Below are 14192 nucleotides of genomic sequence, written 5' to 3'. Positions count from 1 at the left end.
AAAGCAGAGAGGGAGGAGGAAAGTAATGATAGCCTGTACGTGAGGCCAAGGCCAGCCCCTGAGGATCGGGCCCCTAGGCTGGGGCATCAGGGCCAATGGTGGCAGACATACATTCTCTGGCCTAAAGTTTATATGTAGATAAGATATTTGGGCCGGGCGCGGTGGCTCACGCCTGTAATCCCAGCACTTTGGGAGGCCGAGGCGGGTGGATCACGAGGTCAGGAGATCGAGACCATCCTGGCTAACACGGTGAAACCCCGTCTCTACCAAAAATACTAAAAATTAGCCGGGCGTGGTGGCGGGCGCCTGTAGTCCCAGCTACTCGGGAGGCTGAGGCAGGAGAATGGCGTGAACCCAGGAGGCGGAGCTTGCAGTGAGCCGAGATCGCGCCACTGCACTCCAGCCTGGGCGACAGAGCGAGACTCCGTCTCAAAAAAAAAAAAAAAAAAAAAAAAAAAAAAAAGATATTTGGATTGGTCATTCGTCTATAGACTAAGCTTGCTATTGACTGAATATTTGTGTTCCTCCAAAATTCACTATTAAAGCTTAGTCTCCATGTAAGAGTATTAGAAGTGTGGTCTTTGGGAGGTGATTAAGGCATGAGGGTGGAGTCCTTGAGAATGGGATTAGTGCCTTTATAACAACAGGCACGAGAGCGCTCTTCTTTCTCTCTCTTGGCCATGTGAGGACACAGTAAAAAGTGGCTGTGTGTAGACCAGGAGGAGGACACCCTTACCAGACACCAAATCTGCTGGCTCCTGGATCTTGTATTCCCAGCTTCCAGAACTATCAGAAATAAATTTCTATTGTTTATAAGCCACCCAGTCTATGGTATTCTGTGGCAGCAGCCTGAATTGACTAAGACAAAACTGGAAAAAGTGCTGACCAGAATTAAGGAAACTGTACTGCTGAAAAAACTCTCAGGCTGAGAGAGTGTTCAGCATCTAACACAATTTCTGGGCTCCTGAACTCATGCCAAAAGTGGGTGGTGAAGCTCTCAGCCCCAGAGGGTGCGCTCTGTGCACACATCAGATGTGGCCCTGTGGGACAATGACAACTGGGGTCTCCTCAGAGAGCAGAACCAGGATGTCACCCTGGCCCACCAAAAACTCGCTCCCCGCATCCAGGGCAGTGAGTCCTGGCTACTCCTGTCCTGCAGGTAGCACAGGTGGCTGGTGCTGCTGCCTCCCAGCCCCTCTCAGAAGGGGTTTTGTTGGAGCACATGTTCTCACTCCAGTACCATGCATGGGAGCGTGGAGTCCTCAGGAGCCTGGAGTGGCCAGATGGAGGAACCTGCACATCACACAGAGATGGCTGGGGCCCTCATTTGGGAATCAGGGGCGATGGTGGCTGGTATGCGCTTCCTGTGGGCATGGAATTCTTGGGGAGGTCTGGTGGGGGGATCCAGGTGTCTGTGCCTAATTTGTAGCTCAGGAGGGGACAGGCAGGGCTCCTGTGGGGAGGCTGGCATCTGGGTGCACTCCTGCTTTCTCTTCTCTCCAGGCCTTCAGGCATGACTGAAAAGCCCTCAGCCAGTTCTTTCCGTGGAGTTAACTGTGGCTGGCATCCCTTTGGAACAGTGCTTTGGGTCCCTGAGTTGATGGTCATTGGGGTAGGGCATGAGCCAATCAGCAGATGTATTGTGGATAAACACACCTCGTGCTTTTAATCAGCATGACTCAGCTCTCTGGGCACGTGCCCACTCTATAAGCTGAGGACAGAGCTCCATAGCCATGAAGTCCCTTCCATAGCTCCTGGCCACCTCATGGTGCTTTGTGATCCGTAGGTCAACAATGTCAAAGATGACAGACTTGAGAAACAAAGGTCTCAGCTAAAAGTCTGGATGCCCCCAACCCCAGCTCCTCGACCTCTCACCCCTTAGCCAGGGGCCTTTGCAGACGAAGGTTCTTCAGGGTTCTGTGCTCTGGGGCTCCTGAGAGGAGTGGCAAAGAAATATGGCCCAGTGAGACTGGCCACACACCACAAGGGTAGGCGTAGCTGTGCTTTTTACTCCCACTCTGACCCTATCTTTCAGTGGCAACTGACAAACTTAGAAAGTAGCCAAGAGAAGGGAGACTAATTACAAATGTAATTCAGTTTGGGGGCACTTCTGGTTTCTAAAACCTTCTTGCTGGCCGGGCGTAGTGGCTCACACCTGTAATCCCAGCACTTTGGGAGGCTGAGGTGGACAGATCACTTGAGCTCAGGAGTTTGAGACCAGCCTGGGCAACATGGAGAAACACCGTCTGTACCAAAAGTACAGAAAGTTAGCTGGGCTCGTGGCATGCGCCTGTAGTCCCACCTACTCAGGAGGCTGAGATGGGAGGATCTGTTGAGCCTGGGAGGTGGAGGTTGCAGTGAGCCAAGATCATGGCACTGTACTCCAGCCTGGGTGACAGAATGAGACCCCATCTCAAAAAAAAAAAAAAAAAAGTTTCAAAAAAAAAACTTTCTTGCCACCATGAACTAAGCTGATTCTTACCGTAATGTCTCGTAATAGATGCATTACATACTTCCTCCATTATTTTATTCAGATAGGTAAACAAATAGACCAATTTGATTGGTATTTGATAAATGATTCTTTTTTTTTTTTTTTTTTTTTTTGAGATGGAGTCTCGCTTTGTCGCCCAGGCTGGAGTGCAGTGGCACGATCTCGGCTCACTGCAAGCTCTGCCTCCCTGGTTCATGCCATTCTCCTGCCTCAGCCTCCTGCGTAGCTGGGACTACAGGCACCTGCCACCACGCCCAGTTAATTTTTTGTATTTTTAGTAGAGATGGGGTTTCACCATGTTAGCCAGGATGGTCTTGATCTCCTGACCTCGTGATCCGCCTGCCTCAGCCTCCCAATGTTCTGGGATTACAGGCGTGAGCCACCGCACCCCGCCGATAAATGATTCTTTAACACAATTATAAAATCAAGTTGAGCAGAATATGTAATGATATTTGTAACATGTAAAGATACATTTCTATTTAAAAAGAGATTGGATCTGTTTATTATAAATTAATCCTGCAAGAAAAAGCATGGTTCATGGTCAAACATACTGAAAACTGGAATGTTACATTCCATGTGGCTTGGGGAATAGTAGAGCATAGGTGAGCATTTGATTTAACCACGAGCCATACATCAAATACAGATGGAAGGCTGCTTCCATGGCCCGGTGGGTAGCAGTACTCCTTTGGCTTCCAAGATCCCTAGCAGGCACTTATAAACTTGCTGTGTTGTTTCTAAGCGGCAAGAGACAAATTGGTAAGCTGCTCTTTGCAAAAACTTTTTTTTTTTCAAGTATCACATTTTGAATGTGTTGAGTCTCTGTTCCCAATAAAGGGATGGCCAACCTTGGTGTGATCATCTGTAAGCCTAGATCCTTGCAGTCTGCAGCCGTTTCAGAGCTCTCTGTTCACACCAGCATCTTCCCCTCCATCTGCAACCAGTGGACTCCCTCAGGGCTCCTGTGTGCTGCTCTCTAGGTTCCTTAAGTGGGACCCTTGGGGGAAGGCACTGAGGACACACTGAGGGTGCCCTGACCTCTGTGTGGCCCCTGGATATGCCTCAGAGGCTCACAGGCTGTTTGTATATATGAGGGAAAAACTATTTAAATAATTGACTTATATATTAATTTTTTTTTTTTTTGAGATGAAGTCTCACTCTGTCATCCAGGTTGGAGTGCAGTGACGCAAGCTTGGCTCACTGCAACCTCCACCTCCCAGGTTCAAGAGATTCTCCTGTCACAGCCTCCTGAGTAGCTGGGATTACAGGCGCATGCTGCCATGCCCAGATAATTTTTTATATTTTAGTAGAGATGGGGTTTCACCGTGTTGCCCAGACTGGTCTTGAACTCCTGAGCTCAGGCAACCCACCCACCTCGGCCTCCCAAAGTGCTGAGATTACAGGTGTGAGCCACTGTGCCTGGCCAATAAATATTAATTTTTAAGAAAAGAATAGCCACAGATGGCATTGACACCTTCCATGAAACAAAGCACCCCCTCCCTACCCTCTTCGACCCTGAAGGTTTCTGAGTCCCAGGTCTGAGATGCTATCTTATCCCAAGCAGGCTTTGACTTGGGGTACCACTTCCTGAGCCTCTTCTCTTGGAGATGCCACTCTCTTGGGCCAAGTCTTTGTGGAAGCCTTGCCACCCACCCTCCCAACCATTCACTGGCTGCAACCATTCCCTGGGGATGGTTCCTCCTTTCTCAATTTCCCCCTCTGTAAAGTGGGGAAGAGGAAATGGGAAGGGTTAAATAGGTATTCCTGGAAAGGACCTAGAACAGCCCTTGAGCACAGGAAGCACCTGCAAATATATGAGCATGAAGGTGGGGTGCAGACCTAGGCAGCACCCGTATGCACCCAGCCCTTCCCAGTGCAACCTGCTGGCCAGGCCGAGAGCTAACATGTACACATGGGTATGCTCTGCACGGCTCTATATCCACCCAAAAGGAAGAGGAGCTGTGGAGATGGGCAAGGCTGTGCTTGGCTTGTTTGGGACTTTACCAAGAGTTAGCTGTCATTTTGGACTGTAGAGCCTCCTGGGGTATTTGAGGGTATGCTCAGCACACCTGTGTCCCCTGTCTGTGTAACTGGGCACCCCACATATGGGTGCCAGGATCTGATTGCTTCATTGAGTTTTGCAGTATGGCTGTGTGAGAATATTTACAGAAATGCAGATTATTTTATTACATTGGTTTCCTTTGATTTCTCCTGATGTGGGGGTAATAAATGGACTTTATTCCAACACAGGTAACATTATCCATGAATTTCATTTCAGGATAATGAAGAGTACACTGGACAATGTTTGCTATAAAAGGAGGGGAGTTGGGATTGTTGCACTGGATGACTCCAAAGTTCTTTCCTAGGTTCTATGTTTCCAGGAACTATGCGGCACCTCTGCTTCTCCTGTTAATTGATTTGATTTTTCATAATGTACATATTTGCTCAGTGGCCAGTAGGAACTGACCTGAGCTGGGTGCTGAGAGAATGCCCAGATCTGGGTTTCACAGAGCTCCCCTGCAGGCCATTTTAAGATGTGGCTGCAAGGAGGCTGCTTCCTGCAAAAAGCTGAAGGCCCAAGGCTCAGGTTGTCAGGGAGCAAATGACTAATGTCCTCCCCAGGAGAAAGCAGGTGACCATCATGTGTGGAAGCTACCAAGAAAGAATGCATACATTTTATCTAAAAAGTCCTAAGATAAATTTGCAAAGCCTGGCCACTGAGGTTGCCCATAGCTGACCAGTCCCACCAGCTCCTGACCTTCCACCTCAAGCCCTTCCCTCTCCCCATGTTGCATGCCTAGCCTGGGAAACAGGGGAGGATTCCTGAACTTGAAGACGGTCAGTGGCGGCATCAGCAGTAGCCGGGCCACGGCAGTAGCACCTATAAGAGGGGGCTTCCCTTAGAGGGAGAGGCACTCGATGAGAAGTTTAAAGAATGCTTCATGGATTTTTAAGCCTCCAGGAGCTGGAAACATGTGGATGAGACATGATGGGGCATGTAAACAGAGGAGGAGGAAGGGGGTGGTGGGAAGAAGGGAGCCTTGTCTCAGCCTGAAATACATTTTTTATCTCATTTCCAGGCTCTCAAAGCATCGTTCCGCAGGCACAAGGATGCGGTGTCTGCTCTTCCTGGGGCCTGTGATTACTGTATCTATTAGCCTCTGTCACAGGGTGCTGTTTATAGGACAGACAGGGTACCATGGCAGAGGGTGACACCTGTGCTTCACAGTGGGGGCCAGTGGCATCCTGGGGCTCGATATTCTGGAGTCTCCCATCTCTTGCCTCTCACCAGGTCCTGCAACTTTGCGGTCTGGCCAGCTCACTCCAGCAGGCCTGAGTCTGCAGCTCATCCTGGAAGCTGCAGCCTCACTGTGATTTCCACGTCCCTCTCTGCTGAGATGTCGTGTGACTTGAGAGCACAGCTGGGACTCTGTCCCGTCCCCACAGTGTCCTTTGAGGCACAGAGGGAAGGCTGCAGAGGTGAAGGTCTAAGGGGACACAAGGGTGCATGTGACAAAGAGCGTGGCCATGGCACCTGCCCTGCAGTGGGTCGTGGGGACCTTATGGGTGAATGTGCAGCCTGGCCACATGATGGTCTTGGAGGCAGGGACCTGCATCGCCCCAGGAGGACCCCAGTGGGCTGCTGTGACTGTGAGGGAGCCAAAGACCCACACCACAGTGGCTCTGAGAGGTGCACTGGGACCAGATCCCAGTTTTTAGAAACCAGGTCATGAGAAGTGAAACTACCCACAACTCTGCAAGGCCCTCCTGAAAGGTCCCAAGCCATAGCGCCCTCCATGGGCATCCTTTGAAGGGAGGATGCTTTCATATGTGCCTTGAAAACACCAAGCAGCAGTATCTGGAAGGCCTGGAAGAGTACTAGGTGCCTTTTGCGAGGAGGGGGTTGGGTATCTGAACCCCATGCTCGGAACTGGGAGATGCTGGCCTTGGGACCATCATCTTCTGACCACAGAATCTCCCTGGGGACTGGACAGAGGGCCCTGCCCCTGGCCGATCCCAGGTCCTGAAAAGGCCCTTCTGGTCTCCCAAGAGGCGGGGTCAGCCCTACGAAGAGCTAAACCCCCGGGAAGGAGGCGCAGGCATTCCGGATTGAAAGTGGGGAGACAATGGAAAGACCGGAGCACCTCCGAGGCCTTACTGATTAAATCTTTCCTTCTGTGGCCAGTGCCACATCTGCAAATAATAAAGAACCATGATGTGACATTCTTGTCACTGCTGGCTGCAGCCTCCAGTTGTCTCTCTTCCTGTGACTTGGGTTCTGCGGCTGCACCACGCATGTCAGCTCCTGGGAGCTCTGCATCTGCTCTTGGGAAGGGGTCTCAAATGCCCTGTGCATTTCTCACCTTCAGCTTCTGCTCCACAGCCCCAGCCTCATTCCCGACTCAACTGCCAGGCCAGGAAGTGACACGCTGGTGCCGCCTCTGGCGGAGGGCTGGGGGAGGCTGGGTTCTGTTCATTTGTCTGTGTCCTTTCCTTCCCAGCTGTCTACAGGAAGGAGTAGCATTTGGGAGTCCTAGGGGTGCAATCTTGTTGCTGTATTTACTTCCTGAGCTGCACACTCAGTGGAAAAGGTCAGAAGCAGACACCCCTGAGCTTCCTTCCCCCTGTTGGGCCTGGACAGGGCACTTCCCATTCTCTGGGACCATACCTAATGGCAGGGACTCTGAAATAGTTGGTCTTGCCTGTCCGTCTGTCTCCTGGGGGAGTGAGTCTCTGCCTATACTACAAACAAGAGTGACAACAGGAAGGGGTTTCCTCTCCACTCAGCTGGTCACACATCCATCAGTAGCTAACATGAGAAAACAGCAATTGTTCCAAACAAAATCCCCCTATTTCCCCAGTAAAGACATTGACTGGTGCCCTGGAATTGTGCAGTGCACAGCCTGTGGGCCGGCCCAACATCAGCAGCGCTGAAATGGCTGCTTAGAGGAAACTCAGCTGCAATGCTTTGAAAGGAAATGTTGACCTTTTGAGTTAAAAGCTTACCCTGGAGCAGGGGTGAGCAAACTCTTCCTATAAATAGCTAATTAGTAAGTAAATATTTTAGGCGCTGCAGGCCTTGGTGTCTGGCTGCTCCTCTCTCTACCACTGTAGTGCAAAAACGGCCACAGATGATGCATCTGTGAATGAATGTGGCTCTGTTCCAATAAAACTTTATTTATAAAAATGGGTGGTGGGCCATAGTTCATTAATACTTGCTTTTGAAGTTTTTTTCCCTTTAATTTATATCTAAGACTAATTGCATTCCTATAAAATATGTATACATGTGAAAGGGAAAACAGTAAAAGCTATTTAAGGGTAGGTTGCCTTTGTTTAGTATTTTAAAGAGAATGTTGTCTTTAACATTGTTATTTTCAATGAAAACGTTCACACATGCATAAGGTAGCTTTATGCAAAAACTGTCACTGCTGAGTGTGCACAGGTGTGCTTCTAAGGGGAGGTCTCCACAATCCACCTCCCTGTGCAATGGGGTCCCTTCTGATGGCTCTGCCCCCACCCTAGGCTCCTGCGTGCACTCTCTTGGGAGACAGGCATACCTTGTTCTCTTTGCTGGTCTCTCTGTTCCATGGACACGAGGGCAGAGAAATGCGCTTGATCATAGGCCAGAACCAGAGGCGAGCAGTGGCATCTGTTGGGAGGGACCTCCAAGGGCAGGTAGATCCCTCCGAATGGGATGGGTGCGAACGCTGTGGACACAAACCAGGGTGAGGGTGTGAGGAGCAGCCAGCTCGAGCTGGGAGGGGAGGCCCCTGCATCCCTGTCCCTCACTACCCCAGGGGACTCCGTGGAGAAGCGGAGGGACAGGAGGGGTGGATGGAGGCGGTGCTGAGGGATGGGGCTGAGGGTTTCCAGAGTCATCTGTCTGCCCCAGGACTCCTGCTGCCCTGAGACCTGCACAGGTGTACAGGAGCCCCAGGGCTGGGATGACACTGTCACCCGAGATTGGTCAGAGCAGTTGCAGCCTGGAAGCCCACCTTTTTCTGGATGTACTTCTTCCTTTCCTAGTGTTTGGTAAAGCATTTGTATACAACACAGTATCTGCGCTTCTCGAGGGTGTATATTTGTTCTATATTTTGAGAACCTCTTCTATTGAATTTGAAGGAACCAGCCAGAGAGCTCCAGGACCAAGATGTAAGTCAGATGGGAACTGAGAATCAGAGGGATCAAGTCCTTCAGTGACAGGGACACAATCTCACTCATTTTCTTACTTGTAAAAAAAGAGGGCAGAAAAGCCTAACACCCTCAGCAAAATAGAATAACTTCTGGAAATATCTGTCCTAAAGCAGCATCTGCTTTGAGGTCATGAAACGTCTTTACTTTTGGCCCTAGAGTCAGTGTATTGCTGTACTCCTTGAGCAGAATTCAGGGACGGTAATTTCAGGGATGTCTTTGATGAACTCTTAAGAGTTCCTCTGCCATCCTCACTTCGTCTAAATTGATCACTGTGCTCACAGGAGAGTCCCACTGAGAGGCGACAGGGTGGGGGTACCTGCAAGAGGGCTGTGAGTAGAATGGTAGGAAGCGTGGACCTTCCTCTGCCCCGCAACTCAGAGATCTGATGGTGCTGGGAGCTCAGTCCTGGGCTTACACAGCAGTGCCCTGATGCAAGCCCTGGTGTTGCACGGAGACCTGCAGACCTCAGCAGGCCCGCGTCCCTGAGCCACACAGGGAAGGGGGTGGGCCAGGCAGGACCTGTGTCCTACCAGTTCCCTGGCTACATAACCATCGTGGCCACATCAGATTTTTTTATGGCAGCTGTGATTTAGCGTGAAGAGCCACATCCTGATTCGTAGAGCTCCCTGGAAGACCTATGACTTTTGTTAAGGCGCAGGTGTAAATTCAAACTGGGCAGCTGCACGCTGGAGGGAGGACAGGCTTTGGGTCACTCCCTGCCCTGGGCTGATCCCCGCTGGGGACATTGCCTAGCCTCTCTGGGCTTCAGTTTCATCTCTGTAAAGTGAGGAGGGTGGTGTCCACCCTGGGAGGCTGTAGCAAGGGCTGAATGGAGGAACATTCGAGAAGGGGCTGTGCACAGAGTGTGGTTTTCGGTGGGCAGGCCATAAACTGCCCTTGCCTCTTTCTCCGCCAGTTCTGATTCTACCATAACCTTTGCCAAATGACTCTATGCATTCTGTCTTCCTTTCTTTTTAGTCTTTAACACACATGCAGTCTGCGGAGGGGTGGGAACGCACCTGAGTGACTGAGTGCCTCCAGGACATGGCCCAGGGCTGTTGGAGGGGTGTGGGCTGTCTGCTATGCCCTAGGCACACGACAGGAGACAGGAGCCCCTCTGGGCTTGGTCCTGGTCCTCACATGACCAGATTTCTCCTGGCCACCTGCCGTTGATAGGCAGGGCAGCTAGTCAAGAACAATCCCTGCTGCCATCAGGGAGGAGAAAGAAACACGTCGAGGAGATCTTTGCACAGAGTGATGCTTTGTGGCCTCTGGGAGCTCGACCTTGTGCTGTGCTATCTGCTTTCTAGCTGGGATGCTATGCTTTCTGTGTCACGAATACAACACATCTCTTTGAGGAACTTACCTTCTCCACCTGAGTCTCTTAACATTGTATCTGCCACAACAACGATGGGCCTTCTTAATATATGGGCTAGGACAAAAACGTGGAACTCTTCCAGGCTCTCGTACACGGGGTCCTCAGAGTTGTCCACACTGTGAAACAAAACAGAGCCAGCTGGTCACTGACTAAAACAGGGTGGAGGACGTAGAAAGTGGGGACTGCTTCATGCAGGGGCTGAGCCCTCCCCATTCTGGATATTATCTTCATGGACCCCGGCAGCTGCGCCATCCTGGGCCACTTCTCATGCCATCCGCCGATGGCAAATGCACAGGTCCCAGCTCCCCTACCCCACCGTGGGAGCGGTCTCAGAAGATGAGTTGGAAAGAGCCCGCAGGTGAAGGGTGCTGGCCGCTGTGAAGGCGAGTCTCTCTGCAGGCGGAGGCAGCCCACCAGAGCCTGTGGTAGCAGGGCTGTTGGCTTTCTGGGGGTGTTTCACAAGGAAGCAGTGGGGGCCGGAGGGATGGAGGGGTTCCTCTCCTGTTTTATTTCTCTCAGGGACCCAGGGGTTCCCTGGGCACATCTGATGGGCTGGTGGGGTCATTACCACCAAGATCTGAGGAGCCTTCTAGAAGACACTCACCCCAATGGAGGAGAACAGTGAGAAGGCTGTCTGGATTTCAATCCAGAGCTGGAGGGGATGCGACGTGAATGTGCAGCCCAGGTGGCCCAGACCCTCCCTGACCATGCCCAGGCTCACGTCTGAGGATCAGGGAAACCGCAGGCTCAAGAATGCTTCCACTCAAACCCTAAGACGTTCGGGCAGAAGGTGGCAGCCTCGATGTCCCCCCATAGCAGGGCCACCCAAAAGGGAGGTGCACGTTGAGAGGACAGCCAGAGCTCACAGCGTTACGGAGCCTCGGCTGCACCTGCAGTGCCTGCCAGCTGAGATGACAGCACCAGCCAAGACTCCCCAGAGGTGGCTCTCAGACTTGTTCCTGAGTGTCTGAGGAATGCTCAGAATTAGCTGAGGGAGTCTGTGACGACGGCAGCAGGTGGGGCCAGGGCCGGCAAATGTGGCCCCTGGCATGGCCTGGGGAAAGAGCTTCATGGGTTCATGGGCACAGTTCCCAGCCACCTGGGACTTCCAGAATGCAGGTTGTGAATCCTAGGGAATGCATTACCATCACCTGTGGAATTTTGGTTACATACTAGCCATGTTTTTTCTTTTTCTTATGACTCAATTTACCTTTTTTTGAGACAGAGTCTTGCTTTGTTACCCAGCCTGGAGTGCAGTGGCGTTATCTCAGCTCACTGCAACCTGCTTGAAATGTTTGTTTTCTGGTGGTGTAAAGAAATAGCACTTGAATATAAATTTTTTTAGTAAGGCTATTTTTATATTTTTTGTAGAAAGGGTATACTTGCTCGCAGTTTTGTTATGAGAGTATATTAAATAAAGGAGATAAGGTTATTTATAACCTGACATGTCCACCTTATTGCTGTGTCCAGTTTTTATTGGGTGGAATGGGATTTTACATTTTGTATTTGTTTTGATGGGTTAGTAACTTAGAATTTTTTAAGAGAGGCAAAGGCAGAGAAGAATAAAGGAAGGAATGTTGAGAAAGGTAAAAATACTTTTAAATAAGGAAGAGGAACAGGGTGTGACTTACTGCTTTCTTGGACTAGTATAAGTATGCTAGGGCAAATATTTAGGCTAAATTGTGGGAGCTAAGAATATAAAGTATACTGATTTTTTTATTATGGCTAGCAGATATTTAAGAATCTTAGCACAGGTCTTTGAATAAATTTTGCTTCTAAGAGAAGTTACTATTTATTTTTAATTAGATGGGGAAGAAAGGCTTTGAAGAGAAACCTCTATTTTACTTTTTACAATTCTCCCTCTTATAATTTTTTTTAATTTGTCTGTTTTAATAGCTTTAAGAGAAGTAATTTTTCGAATAGGGTGGAGGAGAGTTAGGAGTTAACTTTGTAAGAGTGGTAGAGATAAGTTTTTGTATAAAATTTTGAAGGCAGGGAATAACATAATAGCTTATAAGTATATTAATAAGAGCGAACAAGGTGAGAATTGAAGTTAATTTTTTTTTTTTTTTTTTTTGAGATGGAGTCTCACTCTGTCGCCCAGGCTGGAGTGCAGTGGCATGATCTCGGCTCACTGCAAGCTCCACCTCCCGGGTTCACGCCATTCTCCTGCCTCAGCCTCCCCGGTAGCTGGGACTACAGGCGCCTGCCACCACGCCCGGCTAATTTTTTGTATTTTTAGTAGAGACGTGTTAGCCAGGATGGTCTTGATCTCCTGACCTCGTGATCCACCTGCCTCGGCCTCCCAAAGTGCTGGGATTACAGACATGAGCCACCATGCCTGGCCACAATTTTTTTTTTTTTTACTTATCGAATTAATGTTTTATTATTTTAGAAAAAGGGTTATTTATTTTAGAGTTTTTGGCAAGTTTATTGGATAGTGCTGTTAATTTTTGTAGTGCTTTTGTTATAGTTTTGTTAGGGGCAGTATTAGGAATAAAGGTACAATACTGAGTTTTAATTATGACTTTTTTTTGCTGATATTATATTTAAAGCTTTTTTTAAGGCAATTTGTCTGGTAGGTCCTAATTGCTTAGCTATTTTTTTTGATGGCGTTTTCAGTGTAATTTATGAATTGTTGCTGATTGTAACAGTTTAGTTTACATTTTTTTAATTCATACTTACCAGAATAACGTGGACTTAAATTTTGCAGCTATTTGATTTTGTGTTTTAAATTTATTTGGAATTTTTTTTACAGGATTTTAATAGCATTTATATAAACTTGAGGATTAAAGGACTTACAAGGAATTTTTTTTGGCCTGCGGTGTTTTGTTTTTATTTTTTTAGATTGATGAAATGCTAGAGTGAAGGACAGCTAATTGGATTAGTACTGTTTCAATTATTTGGCACAGCGTTTAGTAAAGGTCCTTTACAGTACTACCATATATTTGCTTGGGGATGGCTAAGCATGGATTGATGGGCGAGCTTTTGGAAAAGCTTGAGCTTCTTGCATTTTTTTTAATGCTTTTAAGGAATATTAAATTTTTTTCTTGCCATGAGAGGCACAGTGTAAATTTGGCATTTAGAAAAGGTGCAAGCTGGATTGTCCTCGGGGGCTGACCCGCAGGGTGTTAAATTTTAGGAAATAGCAGAGAGAGCTTGGCATGATGGATTATTTTAAGCAGTGGGATTTTGAAAAAGAGCTACTATATAGTTTATATTTGGTTGATGAGGTGACCATTTAAGTGGAAAGGGGATAATTTGGGCCTCTGGAGTACCATGTGTACAAATGTAATAGTGTAATAATTGTTTTTAAAGTGTGAATGGAATATTTATTTTAGCTAGGCATTTGTATTTTGATGTATTGTTTTGATGGCTGAGGTCTGTCTTTGATTTTTTGTTTTTATAATAGACATTCTACTTTTATTAGATGCAGGAGTAACTGGTGTGGGATTTAGAACTTAGGCTACTGAAGAAGGGGAAGATGGGGGAATAATGTGTATTTTAAAAATATTTAGGGTTTTTAAAAATTTATGTCAAATTTCTATATTATAGAAGTGATTAAGGGTAGGTTTAGAGTTAGTTAAGGTGGAGGTGGTGATAGAAGGACAGGATTATATTGAGAAGGTTGGGTCGGTTTTTTAATGAAATAGATGAAGGGTTTTAGATTTGTATGTTTTTTTTGTGTGTGTGTGAAAGTTTAACTTTGCTCTTGAGTAATTTAAAGGACGTCGTTCCATTTATTATAAGGTTGTTAGGCTGTAGTGTGTCCGGAGTTGGTTCCTTCTAGTGGCTTTGTGGGCTCACTGACTTCAAAAATGAAGTCGCGTGTTACACCTCTTAAGTGTGGCACGGACCCAAAGAGTGAGCAGCAGCAAGATTTATTGTGAAGAGAGAAAGAACAAAGGTTCTAAACCATGGAACAGGACCCGAGCAGGTTGCTGCCGCTGCTGGCTGGGGGGGGGTGGCAAGCTTTTATTCCCTTATTGGCCCCGCCCATGTTCCATTTCTGTCCTATCAGAATGTCCTTTTTTCAATCTTCCCTGTGACTGGCTACTTTTAGGATTCTGCGGATTGGTGCATTTTACAGAGCGCTGATTGGTGTGTTTTACAGTTCTAGCTACAGACTGC

The 14192-nt window shown here is 48.2% G+C and overlaps 1 protein-coding gene across 2 annotated transcripts in view; it reads right to left on the bottom strand.

The window, feature by feature from the left end:
* Positions 1-14192, bottom strand: part of OTUD7A (OTU deubiquitinase 7A) — a 386443-nt gene that overhangs the window by 18565 nt on the left and 353686 nt on the right. For both annotated transcript variants that reach the window (XM_031002375.3, XM_031002376.3), the window contains 2 exons: positions 10050-10177; positions 8047-8196 (listed from right to left, as the gene is read on the bottom strand). In XM_031002375.3, coding sequence (XP_030858235.2) covers positions 8047-8196; positions 10050-10177 — 278 coding nt within the window. The remainder of the gene's footprint in view (positions 1-8046; positions 8197-10049; positions 10178-14192) is intronic.

The sequence above is a fragment of the Gorilla gorilla genome, chromosome 16 (genome assembly GCF_029281585.2).
Source record: "Gorilla gorilla gorilla isolate KB3781 chromosome 16, NHGRI_mGorGor1-v2.1_pri, whole genome shotgun sequence".
Taxonomy (NCBI): domain Eukaryota; kingdom Metazoa; phylum Chordata; class Mammalia; order Primates; family Hominidae; genus Gorilla; species Gorilla gorilla.
This window is presented reverse-complemented; position numbering and strand designations above follow the sequence as displayed.